The sequence below is a fragment of the Gymnoscopelus microlampas genome (genome assembly GCF_963454915.1).
Source record: "Gymnoscopelus microlampas genome assembly, chromosome: 10".
Lineage (NCBI taxonomy): Eukaryota > Metazoa > Chordata > Actinopteri > Myctophiformes > Myctophidae > Gymnoscopelus > Gymnoscopelus microlampas.
The window spans coordinates 9,547,875-9,575,620 of NC_139947.1; the positions used below are offsets into that span (position 1 = coordinate 9,547,875).

The 27,746-nt window shown below is 40.0% G+C and overlaps 3 protein-coding genes across 3 annotated transcripts in view; all 3 read left to right on the forward strand.

Annotated features, from left to right (window-relative positions):
• The window catches only part of LOC311054066 (uncharacterized protein), a gene marked incomplete at its 3' end in the record, with an annotated part of 39,155 nt that extends 14,365 nt beyond the window's left edge, over positions 1-24,790 (forward strand). The window contains exons 4-7 of the mRNA XM_084069946.1: positions 9,178-10,000; positions 10,508-10,565; positions 17,470-18,892; positions 24,775-24,790. Of these exons, the coding sequence (XP_083926072.1) occupies positions 9,178-10,000; positions 10,508-10,565; positions 17,470-18,892; positions 24,775-24,790 (2,320 nt within the window). The remainder of the gene's footprint in view (positions 1-9,177; positions 10,001-10,507; positions 10,566-17,469; positions 18,893-24,774) is intronic.
• Positions 899-27,397, forward strand: LOC311053425 (E3 ubiquitin-protein ligase TRIM35-like). Its single transcript, XM_084068946.1, has 2 exons — positions 899-3,337; positions 27,118-27,397. The coding sequence occupies exon 1, from the start codon at positions 1,183-1,185 to the stop codon at positions 2,587-2,589; it is 1,407 nt and encodes a 468-aa protein (XP_083925072.1). The 5' UTR covers positions 899-1,182; the 3' UTR covers positions 2,590-3,337; positions 27,118-27,397.
• On the forward strand, positions 25,144-26,800 carry LOC311054067 (E3 ubiquitin-protein ligase TRIM35-like; the record flags this gene model as incomplete). Its single annotated transcript, XM_084069947.1, has 1 exon — positions 25,144-26,800. The coding sequence occupies one exon, from the start codon at positions 25,144-25,146 to the stop codon at positions 26,662-26,664; it is 1,521 nt and encodes a 506-aa protein (XP_083926073.1). The 3' UTR covers positions 26,665-26,800.
• Positions 27,398-27,746: the final 349 nt, after the last annotated feature.

Genomic DNA, 27,746 nt, shown 5'->3' on the forward strand with positions numbered 1-27,746 from the left:
GGTGGAGAACCACCTAAAGAGCTTGTGGGGTTTTTGACCATTTAAATATTAAAAGACAAACATTAACATCTTAAACTGGATTCTATGATGAACAGGGAGCCAGTGGAGGGAGGCAAGAATCGGGGAGATGTGCTCATACTTCTGCGTCCCTGTTAAAGAGCAGCAGAGTTTTGCACTAACTTTAGCTGTGACAGGCAGGCTTGGCTAATGCCAGCATAAAGTGCATTTGAGCAGTGGTTTTCTTGTCAAGGACACCCAAAATGATATGTATTTGGCTGCAGACCCCCATCTGAAAATGTTTTCAGATGGGAATATTTGTGTGAAAAAATATATACATCCAAAATTATTAAAAATGTTCCTATAACACAATTTTTTCTAAAATGCTCATACATAGCAGATGTACAAGCTTGCAGCGTGGCACGAAATGACACGCTATGAGCTTGTATATCTGCTATTTTTTAATAGCCAATGTACAAGCATGGATAGAGTGGTTAAAATAATTATGATGCTTTATTAACCCAGTTTTGCTAGGAACCCCCTGATACGTAAAATGAAGACATTTTAGGGCCATCCACACTTTTAAGTCCATAAGACAATCTAGCAATATGTTTAGAGAGCATTTGTATTGCGTGTCACATGCAGTACCTGTTTGATAATATCCCTGACCTTCTGAGGCACAAACAACGTGTGTGTGTGTGTGTGTGTGTGTGTGTGTGTGTGTGTGTGTGTGTGTGTGTGTGTGTGTGTGTGTGTGTGTGTGTGTGTGTGTGTGTGTGTGTGTGTGTGTGTGTGTGTGTGTGTGTGTGTGTGTGTGTGTGTGTGTGTGTGTGTGATACTGTAGCTCCACCCTTTGCCAGACTCATTTGACAGAAACCAGGAAACAGAGAGGTTGTTATTCTGTCACTCCTCACTGAGACATACAGAGACGGACGCTAAGATTCACCTTCAGATCAAACACACAACTTCCCATGAGAGAGGACAGACTGTCTGTCCACAGCTACAGGAGGGAATACTGACCCAGACCACTTGAACCTGCTGCTTACACTGCTGGACTCTAACAAGATCTAGGATTGAAAGAGAAAGTAAACTACAGGGAACATTCTAGAAGAGGGAGTGTTACCACCACTGACTGGCTGATTTCCTGGCTTGAACGGAGTGTTTGCAGCTTCACTCAGAGACCTAATGGCTTCCAAGTTGTCTTGCCCTGAAGAGGATTATTCCTGTTCTGTGTGTTGTGACATCTTTAAAGATCCTGTTATCCTGTCATGTAGCCACAGCTTCTGTAAAGACTGTCTGCAGGAATGGTGGAGAGAGAAGGTAATAAAGGAATGTCCAGTTTGTAAGGAGAGACATTCAGTGGATCCACCCAGAAACCTGGCTCTGAAGAACCTTTGTGAGGCCTTCATACAGGAGAGACATCAGAGAGCTTCAACAGGGTCTGAGGTTCTCTGCAGTCTGCATGCTGAGAAACTCAAATTGTTCTGTCTGGAATGTCAACAGCCAGTGTGTGTTGTGTGTCGAGATTCTAAAAAACACACTGACCACAGATTCAGACCCATCGATGAAGCTGCACTGGATCACAAGGAGGAAGTCCAGAAATCACTGAAGCCTTTACTGGAGAAACGGGAGGTCTTTAATAAAGTTAAAACAAATTATGATCAAACAGCAGCACACATTCAGTTCCAGACTCAGCACACAGAGATGCAGATCAAGGAACAGTTTAAGAAGATGCGTCAGTTTCTACAAGAGGAAGAGGATGCTAGGATTGCTGCACTGTGGGAGGAAGAGCAGAAGAAGAGTCAAATGATGAAGGAGAAGACTGAGGGTCTAAACAGAGACATATCAACTCTTTCAAACACAATCAGAGCCATAGAGGAGGAGCTGAGAGCTGAACACATCTCATTCCTGCAGAACTACAAGACCACAATGCAAAGAGTCCAGTTCACACTGCAGGACCCACAGCTGGTCTCAGGAGCACTGATAGACGTGACCAAACACCTGAGCAACCTGACCTTCAGAGTCTGGGACAAGATGAAGGACATTGTCTCCTACACTCCTGTCATTCTAGATCCCAACACTGCCTATCCAGACTACATCCTGTCTGATGATCTGACCAGTGTTAGAGATGGAGAAAGACAGCAGCTTCCTGACAATCCCGAGAGGTTTGACCACTATGGCAATGTTTTGGGTTCTGAGGGCTTTAACTCAGGGACTCAGAGCTGGGATGTTGAGGTTGTAGACAATACATGCTGGTCAGTAGGTGTGTTAGCAGAGTCTTACCAGAGGAAGGGAAACAGAGGGGGTAAATTATGGGAAATAGGGCTAGATGAAGGCAAATACACAGCAAGCTCCTCACCAGGGTCAGTCACTGATCTCTCATTGAAGCAGAAACTCCAGAGGATCAGAGTCCAGCTGGACTGGAACAGAGGAAAGCTGTCCTTCTCTGATCCTGATACTAACACACACCTACACACCTTCACACACACTTTCACTGACACACTCTTTCCATACATTTTCATTGGTCAGATTGGTGGTTCTCTGAAGATGTTACCAGGGAAGGTCAGTGTAACACTGGAACAATGTAGCTAGACATGATGATGACAAACTTTGGAGTCTTTAAAGGAGTAGTTCACCCTAAAAATGACGTATTTTCTCATCAATTACACGCCCCATGAAGCATTGAATTTATTCATGAGTTTTTGTCACATTCATAAGCCAATAATTTGATAGTCTCGCGTAGCCAGACAACTATATCATAATCTCCGAATGCTATATAGAGTCTGGAACTACACCTCCCAAAATCCGAGAGAGGAAACTGGCATTTCCGTTCACGAAAATATACTTTAAAATATCTTTACATTTTATAGATCTTTTAGATCTGCTACTTTTGCTGTTTTTGAATTTGAATCCTGAAAAGTAACAGTTTTGGACATATGAGGTTTCCACCCGATAGAGGCGATATACTGTAATATGTCTCCTAAAGCAACACTCTGTGATGTCATCATCATCTACACCTGATTCTCAACCTGTGGGCCGGGCCCACTCTTCGGCCGTGAGGATATTGCAAGTGGGCCCCAAAATAATTGACAAAACACAAAGATTGTATTGATAATTTAACATTAATATTTAAAGAAATGTCACAGTATTTTTTCTTTAAAACCTTGAAAAATCCAAGCCGCAACACAATCGACCGATAGATCATTAAAATAAACTTGCTCTGAAAATGCTCGTGGCCCACCCATCTGACCACTTTCGGCCGCCGCGTTAAGTGGGCCCTCAAGTGGGCCCTGATCCAGAAAAGGTGGAGAACCACTGATCTACACAGTAAAATCCAAGTGTTGCTTTAGCACTCAAGTCTGTAAAATGGGACCAAATGGACCCTATGATGCCTAAACATGACATAATTATAATCTGCAACAAAGTATTAATTTAACTTTGAAGAGTGACTAAATTGAATCAAATTGACCTGTAATAGTAATAATGTTGGGGAGTCTGGGTACTTATTAAAAGTATCATATTATTATATGATACTTTTGCTGTTGTACTTCTACACAGTTTAATCATAAACTATAGAATCACCACGTTGAATACATCTCAAAAGGTTTCACTGAGCAATTACATTCGTTATATATTTTTTTTGTGGGTAATAGGCAGTTGCATGATTTAGTGTGTTATTATGCTGTTTTCTATTAACCAACCATAGTGATGTTCTTTAACATTAGATTGTATTTTGGTTATACGTTTGTTGCATTGATCTCTGTTTGTTTTCTGAGCCCTGTAACATGAATGACCCTCTGATTGACTATCTTGTCCCTACAAATAGGACACAGGTGTGTTTTTAGAGCCTGAGGATGCTTTTTTTAACCAAAACATGTATCTGTTCCCAGTTTACACCCTTTTTGGTAACACTTTTTATTTTATTCTCACTATGGATCATTAAAGAATAATCATTTTGCATCTGCCAAACCTCTGTGGACATTCACTTTATGTTGGTGTGTGAGTGTTTCTTTAGTCTTCTTAGTGTGTTGAGTGACAGGAAGCTGAGGGTAGACAGACATACAACACATGACTCTGACTGGAATCAAACCAGAGACATTTCCCTCTCTGACTATTTACCAACTAGTGACTCTTCAGTGAACCACATTTATCATTTTCAGACATATTCTTCTGAGATAAAATCATTTTGTAATATGATAGGGATGGGGATCGTTCATATGTATCAATTTTGATCTCTTAATCGTTCCTGTTTATCGATCTGATTCCTTATCGATCCTTTTCTATTATGGTAGTTGTTTGCAAATTGATGGTAATCTGGGGCACTTTATCACTTTCATAACATTTTCGCATAGTGACCTTTTAGATCTGCTATTTCCGCGTTTTTAGATGTATTTTGAAAGTATACACTTATTGCATATAGGCTATGACCTGTTCTGGCCATAGTGCATTATTAATTTAGATAATTGGGACTGGTCATTGTTAGTCATTTCTTTGTATATTTACGTTATTATTTTAGGAAAACCTAAAAGGCAAACATATTTTTTGCCCTAACCCAAAAACACAATTAAATCATTTATCGCAATTATTTGTATGACGATTAATTGTCATCTAAACCTTCATGATTGGGACAGCTCTGTGAGGCTTACATTGTTAAGTACTTTTAACAGTCACGGTCCACGCTGAGATTATATAAAAAAAATAGCTTTATCTTTCAGTTACCTCTATTATTTCCTTTGTATAATAAAATGTCTCATCCAACTAATTAGATATTTGTGCATATGGTATACGTGTATGTGTATTTTAGATTCAGGTTGAAAGTGTGCGAGTGCGCGATGTGTGAGGAACTCTGCGTGCGTCTGTGTGTGTGTGTGTGTGAGAGGTATACTGTAAGTACAGTAGACATAGACATCGTACGTGGGGACCAAAGGTCCCAACAAGTATAGTAAGACATCCAATCCAATCCACTTTAATAATAGAGCACATTTAAAACAACAGTGTTGAACCAGAGTGACGTGCACTCAGTAAAAATACAAAAATAAGGCTATAAACTTATTAAAACAATTAAAAAGGGTAAAATACCACAAGAAAAGTATAAATCGCACAAAATTAATGAAATGAAAAAAAGAGACGATAAACAACAGAAAAAAAACACAGTATAGACACAGTCTCTTTAAAATATGATAACTCAGTCTGTATTAAAAGCTAAGGAGTGTCCGTGAGTTTTAAGACGTGATTTAAAGACTGATAAGGTTTGAGCCATCCTAACATCGGATGGAAGATCGTTCCACAGTTTGGGGGCTAGAGTGGAGATTAGAGAACGATCGACCCCCCCTGGTCTTCAGCCTTGTATAGCTCTCCACCGCACCGACATTGGCGACGGTAGCCAGGCGTTGGAAAGCATATGTTGCCGAAAATCTGTTGCTGAGGTGGGCGTTGTGGACGCTGTCGTGTCAGGCCATAAGTTGTAGGCAAGCGTCGAAAGCCGACCAAACTTGCTCGGTCGGCTACCGACAGCTACTGCCCGTCGGGCCGTCGGTAGATGCGAGGTGGTGAAGAGGAGGGGGGTTAAAGGCTCCGTAGATCTCCCTGAAAACACCCTAAAGGAAAGAAAGATTGAGCAACTATGTTCTATTTTCCATGACGAAGTCTAATCAACGTTTACAACCAAGCTATCAAAAACACAGTTGGGCGTGATTTTTTTTTTCTCTTTCGCTCTCTCTCTCTGTCTCTCTCCTTTACCTCCTTCCCAGCCGGCAGCTTGAGCCTACTGCCCGGGGGAGATTGAGCAGGACCACCCGGGCGAGAAGTCACCTCGATGTAAATAGAGGTGAATAGTGGGGTGTAAATAGAACGGGCTAGGTTTGTTTGCGTGAACATACAACAGATATAACATGTACACAGGGACCCCTCCGGTGTTAATTTAACTCTGGGAGTGTAACCAAATGGACCCGTGACAGCCGTGAGGGTCCATTTTGTGCCCCCTCGGGGATACAGAAACACCCAAAACGGCTCTTTTAAGAGCCACCCGCTATTTACTGTTCAACATAATTCCTGCTATATTGTTTATGAGCAGCAAAATCAGTTCATATGATTATGCTTAATATGCTTCCGTAATGTGGGTTGCCTTTCCTGTGTTGCTGCTGGTCCCCGAAACGTTTCTCTCTCTCCCGCTATCTTGTTAATTTTGGTACGACCCACTATGGCCACGACATACAGTATCAAATAACTCATGATTAAAACATTGCCTTTAACCAGGGGTGAAAGAAGGTGAAAGAAAGCCGCTGGTTCCCATCAAGGGGCGCTTTAAATCACAATGAAAGATAAACGTGGAGTTTAGAGAGGCAGGTGTCTTTCCTGTACAGGCTGTGAAGAATATGAGCCTACTACGTCTACGACTAGCGCAAAAATGCTCTGTCTTGTTGTTTTTGGTCAAGCTGCTGTCTCAACTTCTGTCCCAGGGCACTGCAGGCTCCTGCAGACTACTGCCACCTCCTGGTATGGAGAATTATTGTGTGTGATTTCTTCTGACACATGCTCACAACAAAGTGGTGTCGGCCGACCGTTTGCAATAGTTTGTGCGGTGTGGCAACCAGAACCTTTGGACACCTGATAATCCGACATCATCCAACGTTGGACCCGACTGCCAGCTCTGTTGTAGTCTGAAGTAGTCTGTTTGGTGGAGAACCACCTAAAGAGCTTGTGGGGGTTTTGACCATTTAAATATTAAAAGACAAACATTAAAATCTTAAACTGGATCCTATGATGAACAGGGAGCCAGTGGAGGGAGGCAAGAATCTGGGAGATGTGCTCATACTTCTGCGTCCCTGTTAAAGAGCAGCAGAGTTTTGCACTAACTTTAGCTGTGACAGGCAGGCTTGGCTAATGCCAGCATAAAGTGCATTACAGCAGTGGTTTTCTTGTCAAGGACACCCAAAATGATATGTATTTGGCTGCGGACCCCAATCTGAAAATGTTTTCAGATGGGAATATTTGTGTGAAAAAATATATACATCCAAAATTAATAAAAATGTTCCTAACACATTTTTTTTCTGCTCATACATAGCAGATGTACAAGCTTGCAGCGTGGCACGAAATGACGCGCTATGAGCTTGTATATCTGCTATTTTTGAATAGCCAATGTACAAGCATGGATAGAGTGGTTAAAATAATTAGGATGCTGTATTAACCCATTTTGCTGGGAACCCCCTGGTACGTAAAATGTAGAAAGTTTAGGGCCATCCACACTTTTAAGTCCATAAGACAATCTAGCAATATGTTAAGAGAGCATTTGTATTGCGTGTCCATACATGTTTTTCCATAAATACCCTCTGATGAAGACATCACATACAGTACCTGTTTGATAATATCCATGACCTTCTGAGGCACAAATAACTGTGTGTGTGTGTGTGTGTGTGTGTGTGTGTGTGTGTGTGTGTGTGTGTGTGTGTGTGTGTGTGTGCGTGTGTGCGTGTGTGTGTGTGTGTGTGTGTGTGTGTGTGTGTGTGTGTGTGTGTGTGTGTGTGTGTGTGTGTGTGTGTGTGTGTGTGTGGACTAGAAGACTTATCTAGGTGCTCTTTTATGGTGGTTTTGAATGAAGATAGATTCATGTTACATTGTTTGTAATTGCTGAATTTAAATTGTTTGTATGTAGGTCACCTTCTAACCTTGTTAATTGCAAACAATTTTGACCTACATATTTATGTTAGGGATATACTGTATGGTCAACCTATAAAGCCTTTATAAAATATACGGTACTAAAGGGGTTATGACGTAAAGATCTACTGTTTGTTTTCGTGTTTTTAACCCACTTGCATTTTTTCTCTTGACATATATTCTGTCTTTTGGTCAGCCGTTTGATGAGGCCCACTCTACTTGTAACTGCTTCTGATGAGCAGGCTGGTGCCTGGCATGGCTGCCTCCACTATCGCTGTGTGGAAGGGTGAATGTCAGGCAGTCAACAGTCAAAGTCAGTTCCTTCTATTGTTCGCGGTGTATACAGTACAGGGTCACGGAAGTCATTTCTCTATGGAGAATAACATTGGGTCATTTTAGAATAGTCTCATCTAAGAATTGTGGTCAAAAATAAACAAATTGTCCCAGCACTATTGTCAGGGAGGTGGCTCTGTATCGTTTACCATAGTCAATCACTCATATGAGATACAGTTTGTTTTTGGCAAAAATGTAATTAATCCGGCGGCGGCAACGTTAGCGTTTTCTCACTGTCAGTTGATGCTTCATATCCATAAGAGTCAAACCGCCCGCTCATTTGTTTATATTTGGTACACAGTTCGTATGGCGCGATATTAAACACGTGTATCGGTCCTCTATAATACATAATAAATAAAAGACTGTCCTGACTTTGATACATCTCACTCAACCAATTACATATTTGTGAAGTATAGGGTTAAGCTATAGATTCAGGGTGAAAAGTGTGCATAGGGTGATGTGTGTGTGTGTGTGTGTGTGTGTGTGTGTGTGTGTTGGTGTGGGTGTGGGTGTGGGTGTGAGTGAGTGCGTGCGTGCGCAACATATTGCTTTACATGTGGGGACCAAAAGTCTCCAATAGGATATATGGACTTGACTTTAGGGGGACAATTTTGAGGTCCCAGTGAGGGAATTTATGTCAAATAAATATTTTTAGACCTAAGGATTCAGGTTCAGGTTACGTCAGAATTTGCATTGCGTGCACTGTACCTGTTTTCCCATAAATACCCTCTGATAAAGAAATCACATGACAAACCTGTTTGATAACATACCTGATGAATGAGGCACAAACAACCAGAAGAGAGAGAGTGTGTGTGTGTGTGTGTGTGTGTGTGTGTGTGTGTGTGTGTGTGTGTGTGTGTGTGTGTGTGTGTGTGTGTGTGTGTGTGTGTGTGTGTGTGACTTTCAACAGTGTGTCATAGCTCCACCCCTTGCCACACTCATCTGATGAATGATCAGAGAGGCCATTGAACCTGCTGCTGACTCAGCTGAATGGACTTTAACCAGAAACAGGATTCACAGGGAACATTGTAGAGAAGAGTGTTACCAACACTGAATGGCTGATTCTGGCTTGAGAAGAGTGTTTGCAGCTTCACTCTGAGACTAAATGGCTTCCAAGTCATCTCGTTCTGAAGAGGATTATTGCTGTCCTGTGTGTTTTGACATTTTTAAAGATCCTGTTATCCTGTCCTGTAGCCACAGCTTCTGTAAAGACTGTCTGCTAAAATGGTGGAGAGAGAAGGAAATAAAGGAATGTCCAGTTTGTAAGAAGAGCCATTCAGTGGATCCACCTAGAAACCTGGCTCTGAAGAACGTGTGTGAGGCCTTCATAAAGGAGAGACATCAGAGAGCTTCAACAGGGTCTGAGGTTCTCTGCAGTCTGCATGCTAAGAAATTCAAACTGTTCTGTCTGGAATGTCAACAGCCAGTGTGTTGGGTGTGTCGAGATAATGGAAGTAAAGAAAAAGGCCGCAAACTCGTAGCCAATATGCAGCATTTAATTAGAACCGGAAGTTTCAGGGAAGCTAAAAAACACACCGACCACAGATTCAGACCCATTGATGAAGCTGCGCTGGATCATAAGAAAGAAGTCCAGAAATCACTGAAGCCTTTACAGGAGAAACTGAAGGTCTTTAATAAAGTTAAAACAAACTATGATCAAACAGCAGCACACATTCAATTCCAGACTCAAAACACAGAGATTCAGATTAAGGAACAATTTAAGAAGATGCATCAGTTTCTACAAGAGGAAGAGAAGACTAGGACTGCTTTACTGAGGGTGGAAGAGCAGCAGAAGAGTCAGATGATGAAGGAGAAGATTGAGGGTCTAAACAGAGACATCTCAACTCTTTCAAACACAATCAGAGCCATAGAGGAGGAGCTGAGAGCTGAACACATCTCATTTCTTTATAACTACAAGACCACATTGGAAAGAGTCCAGTTCACACTACAGGACCCACAGCCGGTCTCAGGAGCACTGATAGACGTGACCAAACACCTGGACAACCTGACCTTCAGAGTCTGGGACAAGATGAAGTACATTGTCTCCTACACTCCTGTCATTCTGGATCCCAACACTGCCCATCCAGAATACATCCTGTCTGATGATTTGACCAGTGTGAGACGTGGAGAGAAACAGCAGCTTCCTGATAACCCAGAGAGGTTTGACCTGTACTCTCATGTCCTGGGTTCTGAGGGCTTTAACTCAGGGACTCACAGCTGGGATGTTGAGATTGGAGACAATACATACTGGTCAGTCGGTGTGTTTGCAGAGTCCTATCAGAGGAAGGGGAAAGGAGGGGGTAAATTCTGGAGAATACAGTTAGATAAAGGTAAATACACAGCATACTCTAAACCAGGGTTAACCACTGATCTCTCAGTGAAGCAGAAACTCCAGAGGATCAGAGTCCAGCTGGATTGGAATGAAGGAAAGTTGTCCTTCTCTGATCCTTATACTAACACACACCTACACACCTTCATACACACTTTCACTGACAAACTCATTCCATTCATTTTCATTGGTCAGATTGGTGGAACTCTGAAGATGTTACCAGTGAAGGTCAGTGTAACACTGAAACTACGGAGTTAGACATGATGATGACAAACTATGCAGTCTTTAAAGAATAATACTTGTCAATTTTAGAATCTATACGATTCTGCTGTGGTCGAGGACAGTCATCATGAAAAAATAACGATAAAGACCTTTATTGATCCTGCGAGGTAAAATAAAGTACTGTAGGAACAGCATGATGGAAAGACATCAGTCAACACAACACCATCAGTCATTTGGAACAGAAACATAAAAATGAATAAAATGCCTATCGTCGGAAAGAAACCTTATCTCCATTGTAACATTGTAAACTTTGCGTTTTGTCTTGAATGAAATGCCCTACTTGATCATACTACAGCGCCACACAAAAGTATACAAAGTTGCAGATCTACAAGCTCGAAACTCGGCGCAAAGCGACTCATTTTGAGCTTTTGGATCTGCTACTTTTGCTATTTTTGAATTTTAATCCTGAAAACAGTTTTGGACATAAGAGGTTTTCACCTGATACGTCTCCTAAAGCAACACTCTGTTGATCTGTGATGTCATCATCATCTACACCTGATTCTCAGCCTGTGGGCTGGGGCCCACTGTTTGGTCGTGAGGATATTGCAAGTGGGCCCCCAAATGATTGGCAAAACAATTGGTATTCATAATATAACATTAATATAAAACCTTGACATTTATTTTTTACAGATACATTTAACTTAACACATTGAGACCTGAAGCCAATTCTACATGTCTCCTAAATCTCAACAGTATTCTAAAAAACATATGTTTCTACATCAGTGGTGCTCAATCTTTTTCATGTCAAGGACCCCCAAAATGATACTGTATGTATTTGGCCGCAGACCCCCATTAAAATATTTTGTTCCAGGGACCCCCAGAAGCAAAGATTTGAGTTAAAAATATATATATTCAAAGATTTGCACACATTTTCACGATTTTTCAAAAATAGCAGATCTACAAGCTTGTATATCTGCTATTTTTGAATAGCCAAAGTGTAAAATAATGCTGTTTAGCTCAAATCTAAAAATGACACAGTTCCAGGTCTTTTAAAGTATACTACGTTAGTTCTATTGACACACAAATGACTGATAGATCATTAAAATAAACCCATCTGACCACTTTCGGCTGCTGCGTTAAGTGGGCCGAAAAGGTTGAGAACCACTGATCTACACAGTAAAATTGAACCAAATGGACCCTATGATCCCTAACTTGACTAACTTATCATTATAATTACAAAATCCAAGTATTAATTTAACTTGTGTACAAAATAGAACCAAATGGACCTGTAATACTAATAATGTTGGGGAGTCAGGGTACTTTACTAGAAAATATATTAGACTAATAATGATACTTTTGCTGTTGTACTTCTACACAGTTTACTGATGAAATATAGAATCATCAGGTTGGATCCATCTCAAAAGGTTTCACTGAGCAATTACATTCATTATATATTTGTTGTGGGTAATTAGGCTGTTGCATGATTTAGTGTTTTCTATTAACCAACCATGGTGATGTTCTTTAAAATTAGATTGTATATTAGTTTAAATTTGTTGCATTGATCTCTGTGTGTGTTTTGAGCCCTGTAACATGAACGATGATTGACTATCTTGTCCCTACAAATAGGACATAGTTGTTACAGTGTGTTTTTACTTTTCATAGCAGACTGAGGATGCTTTTTTAAAGCGAGACAAGAATGTATCTGTTCTTTAAACCCTTTTTGGTAACACTTTTTATTTTTGTCTCACTGGATCATTAAAGAATAATACTTTGCATCTGCCAAACCTCTGTGGACATTCACTTTATGTTGGTGTGTGTGTTCCTTTAGTCTTCTTAGTGTGTTTGGTAACACTTGCTCATAAGGTACCCGTAATTAAAGCTTAATTTATGATGACTTAATACATTATTTAACCGTTAATCAATTTATCATGAATTCCTTGTAATTCATCATTAATTAACAGCATTAGTTAATCATTAGTTAGTCAAAGTTACTTAATACATGATTTAAACGTTAATTTAACATTCATTAAGCATTAATTAATGATTTATTCCTCATGAATTCCTTTTAATTTATAACATCATTAGTTAAGCAAAGTTACTTAATACATGAACTACAAGGAATTCATGATGAATTCATGATGAATAAATGCTTACTAATGCTTAATTGATGCTTAATTAACGCTTAAATAATGTATTAAGTAATCATAGATTAAGAGTTAATTACGGGTAGGTTATGAGCAAGTGTTACCGTGTGTTGAGTGACAGGAATCAAACCAGAGACATTGTAACCACATGGTCGTCAGTCTGTGACTATTTACCTACTAGTGACTGTGCACAACCTTATTCATTATATTTTGACATATTATTCTGAGATTTAAAAAAAAAAAAATCAACAATATGACTGATATGTTTGCTCTGAGTTCTAATGAAATTACAGATCTGAAAAGACAATTTTACAGTATGTGAACAACTACCAAAAATCTGTTGTGATTTGAGTCCAGTTGCATCACATAACAAATATCTGTTCCACATTTTTTACATCACAAAGTATGACACAGAGGAATTTATTGTGCAATAAGTAACAATACAATTCATTTAGAAAGTAACTTCCCCAGTACTGGTCAGCCATACTGCTCATACCTTTTGAGCATTGGTTCACCTGTGTTTATAAGTGATGCCTGCATGTATTCATTTGTGTCAAACAGTATCGTCTTCTTCAGGGTTTGACCCACATGGTTGGTTGGTTTCAATAAACATATTTTGCATGCTGGCTACGAGTAGTGCGTCCTCCTCTCTGTGCATTTTGTGTTTAGAAAAGTGTAAAAGTCGAATAGATTGTTTTTATATTTATGATCAGGGTGGCCCTGGTGAGGCGTACATTGTAAAGCGGCTTGAACATTCGAAGTCCACTTTGAGATGATATAATTGTGTGTGCGTGCGTGCGTGCGTGCGTGCGTGCGTGCGTGCGTGCGTGCGTGTGTGCGTGCGTGCACGAGTGACATGTATTACTTTACATGCGGGGACCAGAAGTCTCCATAAGGATATATGGACCTGTCTAACTTGACATTTGGGGGACATTTGTTAGGTCCCAGTGAAGGAATTTTCATGGCTAATAAAGATTTTTAGACCTAAGGTTACAATTACTATAAGACTCGGGTTGTGGTCATTGTTCGGATTAGGCATTTAGGGTTGGGTTGAGAGCATTTTGAGATTGTGGCACATTTTTTTAACATTTTCTATCAGGGATTAAGTTGTCATAGTTTGCATTGTGTGTCCATACTGTACCTGTTTTCCCATAAATACCCTGTGATGTAGAAATCACACCACATACCTGTTATGTCTGATGACTGAGGCACAAACATCACGGGGACATTTCCGTGTGTGTGTGTGTGTGTGTGTGTGTGTGTGTGTGTGTGTGTGTGTGTGTGTGTGTGTGTGTGTGTGTGTGTGTGTGTGTGTGTGTGTGTGTGTGTGTGTGTGTGTGTGTGTGTGTGTGTGTGCGTGCGTGCGTGCGTACTAGAACACTTATCTATGGTGGTTTTGAATGAAGATAGATTCACATTACATTGTTTTTAATTGCTGAATTTAAATTGTTTGTATTTAGGTAACCTTCTAACCTTGTTAATTGCAAACAATTTTGACATACGTATTTGTAGAGGAGGGAGTGTTACCAACACTGACTGGCTGATTTCCTGGCCTGACTATTTACCAACTAGTGACTCTTCACCAACCAATGCACTACATTCATTATGTTTAGACATAATATTAGTCTGGGTACATTAATTAAATTCTGTAATATGAGTAGCGATGGGCATCATAAATTTGTATCGATTTTGATCCCCTTATTGATCCTGCTTATTGATCAGATTCCTTATTAATACCACTATTGATCCTTTTCTATTATTGGTAGTTGTTGGAAAATTGATGCTAATATGGGGTAACCTGTCTCCGTCAAATGGAAGAAGCTTGCGACACACATTGTTTCACAGCCTACTTCCATCTGAGACTTCGGAAGCAGAATCGATGACATACGGCATTTTCATTTTTTCAAGCTACTTGGCAGGTGATTGGATGATCCCGCCCCTAGCAGCCGCTGATTGGTTCGAATACGCAGCGTTTCGGGCAGCTTTACTCCCTGAGCGATCCCAGACCTCCTTACTGAAATCAACTGCAAATGAGATTTCCGGAGGGAGGGGGGTTTACCAGGCTAAATATGGGGCACTTTATCACTTTAATAAAGTATACCATTTTTGCATATCGTCTCTGTCAGATGGAATCCTCTCATGTCATAGATCAGCTACTTTTGATACCTTTGTGTGCCTGTAGTGTGATCAAGTAGGCCTTGAATTAACAAGAAAACACAAAAAGTTAAAATGTGGTGATAGGGTTTCTGCAACGGTATAGTTTTGGCTATGTGATTCAAGCTGTTCCTCTATTGCTGTCATATTGGGACCCAATGACTGGGTGACAATGCCCCGTGACAGTGACTTATTCTGGCTCTTGAATGGAAGGCTGATGTGAATCTACCGTGTGTCTGTTGTGTTGTGGTGTATGTAGTGCTGACGTGGGTAATGTATGTTGTGTAATAATAATCTACAATCAAAAACATAAAAATCTACAAAATTACTAGTAACTAACATTTTCAAATAATTGTACTGGAGTAGAAGTGCATTATTTTCTCTGAGATGTAGTGGAGTAGAAGTAAACGTACTGAACATTAGAAATACTCCAGTAAAGTAAAAAATACCTCAAAATTGTTCTTAAGTACTTACAGTACTAAATGTACTTGGTTACTTTACACCACTTCATTTTATGTTGAAAGCATTGCCCTCTGTGTAGAAATCAATGCCTTACGCCGCATCTCCACTGAAGGCTTGATTATACTTTGTTGAGCGTGGCGTTTCACACCGCAAATAACTGATCTACAAGCTCACAATTGCGTCACAGTGCGACACGTTGTAAGCTTGTAGATCAGCTATTTTAGGTCTATAAATGTGAATAAATAATACAAAAATCAGGCCAAAAGTGCAATTTTAGACGTTTAAGCCGCATCCCCTCTAATATTCTCTACATCAGCGGTTCCCAAACTGGGAGCTGGGACCGCCACTAGCTTAATGTGCAACATTGTTTTCTCACTCAACAGTAAACAAACCAACATACAGCATAAGTGTATAGGCTACATGGTATCTGCACATTCCTAAAGTTACAATTTAAGGACTTTTAAATGTACACATTTTTAAGACAATGACTGAATGTGGTGTTCTTAGCCAAAAATGTAAACATGCTGATAAGAAAGGATCTACTGTACTTTGTTGAATGAGAAATGCTCGCCTCTGAAATCAGCTTAATGTATTGCCCTACAATTCATGTATTGTCACTGTTCAAAAGTAATAATATATTAAATACTAATACATGAATTAGTCATTACACTATGTGTGCTTTCATAGTTTCTGTTTAGTTACCTGTTGATCTCTGTTGACACAAATACAGTTCAGTTAATGTAACATATTTGGTTCTATTTTCTTTGCATTTGGTGCATTCATGATCAATATTTTACTGGTCTCTCCACAAACATTACAAACATTACAAACACTGACACTCTAATATATATTGTTTTAATAATGCATATTATTTTATTCTTGTCTACATTTTGCAGGCCATGGCCCTTTAAAAAGAATCATGTCTCTTCACTAATTTAAAAATCATCTCTTATTATCATCTCTTATTACATGTCATGATGTCATGTACTTTAAGTAAAAATCACTTCAATTCAGTATGATGGTTCTCTAATGGAACAAACTGATCTGCAGTTGCATAGATAAAGGGAACATGTTGCCCCCAACTGATGATGATGATGATGATGATGATAATAATAATAATAAGGGTAATAATAATAATAATAATTATTATTATTATCTCACAGCTTCAGAAATATAGCAGGATTCTACAATCCTTTTATCAGGGTCTCTGTTCGCCTTAACATTTGGATTAATTAAACATGTTGTACTCTGGCTGGCCTGTCAGTATTTTGAACGTAATACTTCTACTCTTACTGATGGTGCATGTTCCCACACAAGGTCATTGGAGCATTTTCACTCGAATCTCAGCACAGCTGTGTCTCGACTTGGTCCGTTTCCTGGGCAACCAGGGTTGTGGTGACATTTATGCACAATGTTTATAACAACAAAACCGTGAGGCAACGAGGTTAACCTGCTATCGAATATTGTTGACATACCAGAATGAGCCCATCAGACCAAAACAACGTTGCAGGCTGCCTGAGAAGCACAGACACTTTTAACCGGTAAAATGTTAAAAATGTATTTACACATACAAATGGAAAATGTTACGCTTCCATCAGAAAATGGTACAAAGTAAGACCCATCAATCGGAAATAATGTAAAGTATACATGATTTGAAGGTGAACAGCACATCCTTATCGGACGCAAATTTACACTTCAACTTATTGTCTAACAAAAAAGACTGTGTGTGTGTGTGTGTGTGTGTGTGTGTGTGTGTGTGTGTGTGTGTGTGTGTGTGTGTGTGTGTGTGTGTGTGTGTGTGTGTGTGTGTGTGTGCGTGCGTGCGTGCGTGCGTGCGTGGGGGGGGGGGGGGGGGGGGTAGTGTGTAATAGCTCCACCCTTTGCCAGACTCATGTGGCAGAAACCAGGGAAAAGGTTGTTATTCTGACTCTCTTCACTGACGACGCACATACAATAAGCTTCAGATCAAACACAACTTCCAGTGAGGGAGGACAGACTGTCTATCCACAGCTACAGGAGGGAATACTGACCCAGACCACTTGAACCTGCTGCTGACTCTGTCAGCTGAATGGACTTTAGCAAGAACCAGGATTCACAGTGGAAGTCAACTTCAGGGAACATTCTAGAGGAGGGAGTGTTACCACCACTGACTGGCTGATTTCCTGGCTTGAGGAGAGTGTCTAGCTTCACTCAGAGATCAAATGGCTTCCAAGTTGTCTCGCCCTGAAGAGGATTATTGCTGTCCTGTGTGTTGTGACATATTTAAAGATCCTGTTCTCTTGTCATGCAGCCACAGCTTCTGTAAAGACTGTTTGCAGGAATGGTGGAGAGAGAAGGTAATAAAGGAATGTCCAGTTTGTAAGGAGAGTCATTCAGTCGATCCTCCCAGAAACCTGGCTCTGAAGAACGTGTGTGAGGCCTTCATACAGGAGAGACATCAGAGAGCTTCAACAGGGTCTGAGGTTCTCTGCAGTCTGCATGCTGAGAAACTCAAACTGTTCTGTCTGGAATGTCAACAGCCAGTTTGTCTTGTGTGTCGAGATTCTAAAAAACACACCGACCACAGATTCAGACCCATCGATGAAGCTGCACTTGATCAAAAGGAGGAAGTTCAGAAATCACTGAAGCCTTTACAGGAGAAACTGAAGGTCTTTAATACATTTAAAACAAACTACGATATCACATCAGCACACATTCAGTCCCAGACTCAGGACACAGAGATGCAGATTAAGGCACAGTTTAAGAAGATGCGTCAGTTTCTACAAGAGGAAGAGGATGCTAGGATTGCTGCACTGTGGGAGGAAGAGCAGCAGAAGAGTCAGATGATGAAGGAGAAGACTGAGGGTCTAAACAGAGACATATTAACTCTTTCAAACACAATCAGAGCCATAGAGGAGGAGCTAAGAGCTGAACACGTCTCATTCCTGCAGAACTACAAGACCACAATGCAAAGAGTCCAGTTCACACTGCAGGACCCACAGCTGGTCTCAGGACTGATAGATGAGGCCAAACACCTGGACAACCTGACCTTCAGAGTCTGGGACAAGATGAAGGACATTGTCTCCTACACTCCTGTCGTTCTGGACCCCAACACTGCCCATCCAGTATACATCCTGTCTGATGATCTGACCAGTGTGACACATGGAAATAAATTGCATCTTCCTGACCACCCAGAGAGGTTTGAGTACTTTGGCTATATCCTGGGTTCTAAGGGTTTTAACTCAGGTACTCACAGATGGGATGTTGAGGTTGGAGACAATGCATGCTGGGCAGTAGGTGTGTTACCAGAATCCTTTCAGAGGAAGGGAGACATAGGGGGTCAGTCCTGGAGAGTAAGGTTAGATAAAGGTAAATACATAGCACGCTCTTCACCAGGGTCAGACACTGTTCTCTCAGTGAAGCAGAAACCTCAGAGGATCAGAGTCCAGCTGGACTGGAACAGAGGAAAGTTGTCCTTCTCTGATCCTGACACTAACACACACATATACACCTTCACACACACTTTCACTGACACACTCTTTCCCTACATTTACACTGGTCAGATTGGTGATACTCTGAAGATATTACCAGGGAAGGTCAGTGTAACTCTGGGACAAATGTTAGACATGATAATGATGATGGATTATGTTGATTGATTTATTGATTGAATACTTTAGTAATAAAAAAAAGCTAACTTGTTTCCATTGTGGTCCTAAAGTGATACCTATCAATGTTAGAATCAGAGTGTCTAGGAGACACAGAGTGGCGCCTAACACTCTGATCTGTGATGACATCATCATCATCTACACAGGAAAATAGAAGTGTTAATTTAACTCTGAAGAGTGTAAATTGTTACCAAATGGAGCCTATGATCCACAACATGGTATTATCACCATATTCAAAATCCAAGTACTAATTTAACTTTGAAGAGTGTACAAAATGGAACCAAATGGGACTGTAATAGTAATGATGTTGGGGAGTCAGGGTACTTTAGTATAAGATATTAGGCTAATAATATGATTATTTTACTGTTGTATTTTTACACATTTGCTCATAAAATATAGAATCACCACATTGGATACATCTCAAACGGTTTTACTGAGAAATGTAATAACTTTTTTTTGTAGGTAATTATTAGATTATTTAGTGTGTTGTATTTTGCTGTTTTCTAGTAACCAACCATTGATGCTTTAACACTATATTGTATGTTAGTCTACATTTGTTCTGATCTCTGTGTGTGTTCTGAGCCCTGTAACATGAATGATCCTCTGATTGACTATCTTGTCCCTACAGATAGGACGTTTTTTTCACTTTTCATGGCAGACTGAGGATGCTTTTTGTAACCAAAATATATGTTCCCACTTTAAAGCCTTTTTGGTAGCACATTTTATTTGTGTCTCACTATATGGATCATTAAAGAATACTATTTTTGCATCTGCCAAACCTCTGTGAACATTCACTTTATGTTGGTGTGTGAGTGTTGCTTTAGTCTTCTTAATGTATTGAGTGACAGGAAGCTGAGGGTGGAAAGACATACAGCACATGACTCTGGAATCAAATTAGAGACACTGCAGTCTGTGAATATTTATCTACTAGTGACTATTCACCACCAGTGTGTCACATTCATTATCTTTTAACATATTCTTCTGAGATAAAAAAAAAAAATCAGCAATATGACTGATAAGTTTGCTCTGAGTTCTAATGAAATTATACACATGAAAAGACAATTATATGTGATCAAATAATATTTTAATCAAATAAACATCTAAAAGAAATCCATTGTGATTTTAGTTCAGTTGCATCACATAACAAATATCTGTTCCACACTTTTGACATCATAAAGTATGACACAGAGATGTTTTATTTTGCAATAAGTAACATGCAATACAATTCATTTTGAAAGTAACATCCCCAGTACTGGTCACCCATATTGCTCATTCCTATTGAAAATGTGTTCACCTGTGTCCCATACCCTTTATACGTGATGCCTGCATTCGGTTGTGTCAAACCCTGAATAAGATTATACTGTCCAAACGTTGGTTTCAATCAAATATATATGCATGGTGGCTACTAGTAGTGCGGCCTCCTCTGTTATCCCCATCTAGACCTGAGGCCGATTCTAAGAATGTCTTCTAAATTAGTTACAGTTTTCTGAAAAACGTATGTTGCTATATCAGAGGTGCTCAAACATTTTCATGTCAAGGACCACCCAAAATGATATGTATTTGACTGCGGACCCCCATCTAAAAATAAATAAATAAATATATATACTGTACTAGTAAGTGATTACATGTTTCAACACTACTACTGCTTTTGGTGCAGTGTTGAATACAGGTGAAGTCTGTCTGGGGCAAGCGTCTCTTTGAACTTCCTGTATGGCCTGTCTCCAAGCAGTTCGATCGGAGACTGCAGCTTCCCAGGTGTCCAGGTAAACGTTCAGGGCCTTCAGGTCTCTCTTGCAGATGTCTTTTTAGTGCATTTTAGGTCTGCCTATAGGACGTTTTGAAAGCAACTTCCCCATCACTGGTCACAAGTAGTGGAAAAACTACTCAAATTCTCTACTTAAGTAAAAGTACCAATACTGCAATATAGAAATACTTTGTTGCAAGTAAGAGTCCAGAATTCAAAATTTACTTGAGTAAAAGTACAAATGTATTGGTATCAAAATGTACTTAAAGTACCAAAAGTAAAAGTACTAAAATGTTTGAAAATAGCAGATCTACAAGCTCACAACTAGCCGAGGTATAACATAGGGCTAAAGTGGTTAATGTATGTTGTATAATATAATAATTTATATCTGCAAAGTAACTAGTAACTCAAGTTTTCAAATAATGGTAGTGGAGTAAAAGTACAATATTTGCCTCTGAGATGTAATGGAGTAGAAGTAAAAAGTATTGGAAATTGGAAATAGTCAAGTAAAGTACAACTACCTCAAAATTGTACTTAAGTAGAGTACTTAAGTAAATGTACTTAGTTACTTTACACCACTGCTGTACCCATACTGCTCTACCAATCTGGTCTTTTAGAATCAGTGATGGAAAGTAGGCTAATCAAGTAGGCTATATTTACTAAAGTGTTTTTTACTTTACTTGAGTATTTAAATGTTTCCATACTTTATACTTCTCTCTACATCTGATCTCTGAAACAAATATTGTACTTTTGTAAATTATTTGTTATTCGTTACTTTGAAGATTTAGATTATTAATACAAAACATTCATTAACCACTTTAGGCCTGTTGTGAGTTTAACTAATGTGAGTTCTTCTTCCTTGTGCGTTTGTTAGGCATGCCCGGTCTATATATGGGCATATTTGCTGATTTGTGCTGACTTTGGGCATGTCCAGTCCATAGGCCTACATGTCCGGCCCATAAACTGATTCTGACAAGCACTTATACAGTATGTAACTTATTCATTAAAACAAAGTTACATAGTGCCGCTTTAAGCTACCTTTTCTGGGGACGCCCTGGAACCCCCCCAAGGACACTTGTGGGTCCCCGGACCCCACTTTGAGAACCAATGGCCTATAGTTCTAACTGACGATTCAGATATATACTATATAAAACTGCTAGGCTACATATTAAATACTGACTATTCACATGCACTTTTGTATACATTTGACATTACGCTTACATTTGTAGTGTATGCCTTAACGACTTGCCTACAGTGTATGCCTTAAAACTTTTGCCGGCAAACACATTTGTGTGTGTGTGTGTGTGTGTGTGTGTGTGTGTGTGTGTGTGTGTGTGTGTGTGTGTGTGTGTGTGTGTGTGTGTGTGTGTGTGTGTGTGTGTGTGTGTGTGTGTGTGTGTGTGTGTGTGTGTGTGTGTGTGTGTGTGTGTGTGCGTGCGTGCGTGCGTGCGTGCGTGCGTGCGCGCGCGCGTGCGATGGTGCTGGATTCTGTCTACTGGTGTTATTCAAACCAATGCCTCCAATGTAGCTTCAATATCTTTGCATGAATGCTCCACAAAATAAATGAAAAACCCTCCTCTGTCTATCCATCTGCAGTATGTTATAGTTGCTGTTTGCTTCCTCCAGCCACTGTTGGTACTCATCAACTTTTATTTGTTTGAAAGATCATGAGCCATAGATTTTCCTGAGGTTCAATTGCATTAAGACATCCTTTACTCAGATTTGCTTCACAGAAGAAATAACTCTATCGTCCTGGAGACGTATTCATATGCTGCTGTTTTGACAAATAAATGACGTATTCATATGCTGCTGTTTTGCCAAATAAATGAGTCGTAAGCCTATGTCGGATGTGTGTGTGTGTGTGTGTGTGTGTGTGTGTGAGAACCTTGCAACAGTTCAGTTGTGTCATAGCTCCACCCCTACCAGACCTATCTGATTTAAAAAAAAAACAGGAAACAGAAAGGTTGTTATTCTGCCTCTCCACACGCAAAGAGACGGACAATATGATTTACCTTCAGATCAAATACAACTTCCAGTGAGAGCTGCAGCTACAGGAGGGAATACTGACCCAGACCACTTGAACCTGCTGCTGGGATTCAAAGTGAGAGAAAACTTCAGGGAACATTTTAGAGGAGGGAGTGTTACCACCACTGACTGGCCAAACCTTTGTGGACATTCACTTTGTTATGTTGGTGTGTGAGTGTTCCTGAAGTCTTCTTAGTGTGTTGAGCGACAGGAAGCTGAGGGTAGACAGACATACAACACATGAATCTGACTGGAATCAAACCAGAGAAATTGTAACCACATGTTCGTCAGTCTCTGACTATTTACCAACCAGTGTTCCACATTCATTATCTTTTGACATATTTTTCTGAGATATAATCATTCTGCAATAGGAATAGGGATGGGGATCGTTCATTTTTACCGATTTTGATTCCTTATCAATCCCACTATCGATCCTTTTCTATCGTTGGTAGTTGTTGGCAAATTGATGCTAATGTGGGGCACGTTATCACTTTCATTACATTTTTACGTTGTGACCTTTTATATCTGCTATTTCTGCTTTTAGATTTTTTATTTTGAAATTATTGCATATTATTGTCGGGTGGAAACGTCATTATGTCCAAAACGGTTACTTTTCAGGATTCAAATTCAAAAACAGCAGAAGTAGCAGATCTACAAGCTCGAAACGTGTCGCTTCGCGCCACGTTTTGAGCTTGCAGATCTCCTACTATTGATACTTTTGTGTGACTGTAGTATGATCAAGTAGGGCATTAATTTACAAGAAAACATACAAAGTAAAAGAATTTAGATAAGAGGTTTCTGCAACAATATTATGACCTGTTTTGGCCATACTACATTATTCTTTTTGATTATTGGTATCGTTCATTGTCAGTCACTTCTTTGTATATTTACGCTATTCGTCATATCTGCCCTGTACAATGTTATTTATTGTTTAGGCGTAGGCCTGTCACAATTAATACAAAAACACCTGATCACAATTATTTGAGTTCATCGTCGGAATCTTTTCCATTCGTCTGTATGAAAATCACACAATGTTCACACAATGCTCCTTGCCAGACTACTCTGAGAGAAACCAGGACACAGAGAGGTTGTTATTCTGCCTCTCCTCACTGATGACACACAGAGACGGACGCTAAGATTCACCTTCAGGGCCTAGACCGCTAGCGTAGCGGTCCAGGCACCTAGGCTCAATGTAGCCTGACAGCGCGTCGCGGGTTCGAGTCGCGATCCAGACGGCCTTTGCTCAATGTCACTCCCCATCTCTCTCCCCATTTTTCCTGTCAGCCTACTGTCCTATCCATAAAGGCATAAAAGCCCCCCCCCCCCCCCCCCCCCAAAAAAAAAAGAAGATTCACCTTCAGATCAAACACAACTTCCAGTGTAGAATAATCCATTATTATGATGTAACGGTGGCGTTTGTATTGGCATGTTACCTGCACATGAAGCCTTCTAGCGCCTTTATGTATCTTATTTTCAGAATGTTTCAGTATATGTAGTCATAATAAGTACAAATATATGCAATTGTAAGAACTACAGCTGTGACGACGCTATTGAAATCAGGGGACTTTGCACATGTCGCATGAGAGTATTGAGAGAGTTGATTGATTATTAGTTCAGAAAAGGACAGTAACCACTGTTATAGAACAGTGCTGGAGCCTGAGTTGCGTCATCTAAGACAGTACACAAGTCACATGATTAATCAACAGAAGGTTACATCCATATGGGTAGACCAAACCCGTATAAATAGAGTGGATGTTCATTGCTCACTAAGCAGTACGAAGTGTCCTGCAGGCATCGGTGTTACTAGTTACCAGGGTGTTATTGCTGCGTTCGTCATTTTCCATTGCGAGCTCCGAGAGACTAACGGTAAGAATTGTGAGAGCTTACACGACGATAAATGTATGTATTTTTGATATGTTTTACAGTTTTGTGTGTATATTTCATGTCAGAATTGAGAGTGTTTACATGACGATAAATGTATGTATTTCTGATATGTTTGACAGTTTTGTGTGTATATTTCATTTCAGTAATTTGTTTTTGTGTTGTTGTTTGTGTTTCCTTTCTTAGGTTTATAACCTACTGACCAATAAGTGTTCGAGTATGTTTGTATTGTAATGTTAGTATAATAAAATCATCAAAGACACGGGTCTAAGTTGTGTCCGCTAACTCGTTTGCTCCAATACCCTTTACAAGGGTATATCTAATTAGTTGCATTGCTTGTGTGACTGGCTAGATAATTGTACAGGGAGGGGGGACAGACTGTCTGTCCACAGCAACAGGAGGGAATACTGACCCAGACCACTTTAACCTGCTGCTTACACTGCTGGACTTTAACAAGAACCAGGATTCAAAGTGAAAGTACAGTTCAGGGAACATTCTAGAGGAGAGAGTGTTACCACCACTGACTGGCTGATTTGAGGAGAGTGTCTGTACCAAATGGCTTCCAATTTGTGTCGCCCTGAAGAGAATTATTGCTGTGCTGTGTGTTGTGACATCTTTAAAAATCCTGTTGTCCTGTCCTGCAGCCACAGCTTCTGTAAAGACTGTCTGCAGGAATGGTGGAGAGAGAAGGTAATAAAGGAATGTCCAATTTGTAAGGAGAGACATGCAGGCAATCCTCCCAGAAACCTGGCTCTGAAGAACGTGTGTGAGGCCTTCATGCAGGAGAGACATCCGAGAGCCTCAACAGGGTCTGAGGTTCTCTGCAGTCTGCATGCTGAGAAAATCAAACTGTTCTGTCTGGAATGTCAACACTCAGTGTGTCTTGTGTGTCGAGATTCAAAAAAACACACCGACCACAGATTCAGACCCATCGATGAAGCTGCATTTGATCACAAGGAGGAAGTCCAGAAATCACTGAAGCCTTTGCAGGAGAAACTGAAGGTCTTTAATACATGTAAAACAAATTATGATCAAACAGCAGCACACATTCAGTTCCAGACTCAGCACACAGAGATGCAGATTAAGACACAGTTTAAGAAGGTGCATCAGTTTCTACATGAGGAAGAGAAGGCTAAGATTGGTGCATTGAGGAAGGAAGAGCAACAGAAGAGTCAGATGATGAAGCAGAAGACTGAGGGTCTAAACAGAGACATATCAACTCTTTCAAATACAATCAGAGCCATAGAGGAGGAGCTGAGAGCTGAACACATCTCATTCCTGCAGAACTTCAAGACCAAAATGCGAAGACTCCAGTTAACACTGCAGGACCCACAGCCTGTCTCAGGAGCACTGATAGATGTGACCAAACACCTGGACAACCTGACCTTCAGAGTCTGGGACAAGATGAAGGACATTATCTCCTACACTCCTGTCATTCTGGACCCCAACACTGCCCATCGAAGCCTCATCCTGTCTGATGATCTGACCAGTGTGAGACTTGGAGGGAAACAGCAGCTTCCTGACAACCCTGAGAGGTTTGACCACCATTACTTGGTCCTGGGTTCGGAGGGCTTTAACTCAGGGACTCACAGCTGGGATGTTGAGGTTGGAGACAATGCAGCCTGGTCAGTAGGTGTGTTAGCAGAGTCCTTTCAGAGGAAGGGAGACAGAGGGGGTCATTTCTGGAGAATAATGTTAGATAAAGGTACATACTCAGCTGGCAGTTACTCACCAGGGTCAGTCACTGATCTCTCAGTGAAGCAGAAACCCCAGAGGATCAGAGTCCAACTCGACTGGAACAGAGGAAAACTGTCCTTCTCTGATCCTGATACTAACACACGCCTACACACCTTCACACACACTTTCACTGACTCTCTCTTTCCATACATTTACACTGGTCAGATTGGTGGTACTCTGAAGATATTACCAGGGAAGGTCAGTGCAACACTGGAAAATGTAATTAGACATGATGATGATGACGATGGTGACGATGATGATGGTGACAATGATGATGATGATGATGATGATTGTGACGATGATGATGGTGACGATGATGAATATTATGGTGGTGATTAGTATTATCATTATATTCAGGAAGAGATATGATTGTGTTCAATGTGTTGTGGTCGAGGACGGTCAATCATAATCATCAGTCATTCTCAACCTGTGGGCCTGTGATGATATTGATTGCAAGTGGGCCCTCAAATCATTGGCAAAACACAAAGATGTTATTGATAATATGATATTAATATAAAAAGAAGGAAAGTAAAAACAATGTCATGACATTTTGTCTTAAAAAAAATAGTTTTCATTGTGGAACTGATGAATAAGAACTTGTTAGTTCTTTTGATCCAAGCCTGCAGAATCGATTTATTGATCTTTAAAATAAACATGCTCTGAAAATGCACGCGGCCCACCCATCTGACCACTTAACACGGCAGCCTTTAATACTTTCAACATTTTTAGAGTTTGATCTGGCGCTGATCCAGAAAAGGTTGAGAACCACTGACCTACACAGTAAAATCCAAGTGTTAATTAACTCAGAAGAGTGTAAAATGGAACCAAATGAACCCTATGATCCCTAACATGACATAAATATAATCTACAAAATCCGAGTTTGAATTTAACTTTGAAGAGTGTAAAACATGGAACCAAATGGACCTGTAATAGTAATAATGTTGGGGAGTCGGGATACTTTACTATAATAATATGATATTTTTACTTCAGTACTTCCACACACTTTACTCATAAAATATAGAATCGCCAAGTTGGATACATCTCAAAAGCATTTTAATTCACAATCCTTTCTTTGGGTATTTTTTTATATGATTTATTGAATTGTATTGTGCTGTTTTCTAGTAACCAATCATGGTGATGTTCTTTAACATTAGATTGGATGTTAGTCTACATTTGTTGCATATTAATCTCTGTATGTGTTATGATAACATGAATGATCCTCTGATTGACTATCTTGTCTCTACTAATAGGACACTGGTGTGTTTCTTCTTTTCATGGTAGACTGAGGATGCTTTTTGTAACCGAAACATCTGTCCCTTTTTGGTAACACTTTTTATTTTTGTCTCACTATGGATCATTAAAGAATAATATTCTGCCAAACCTCTGTGGACATTCACTTTGTTATGTTGGTGTGTGAGTGT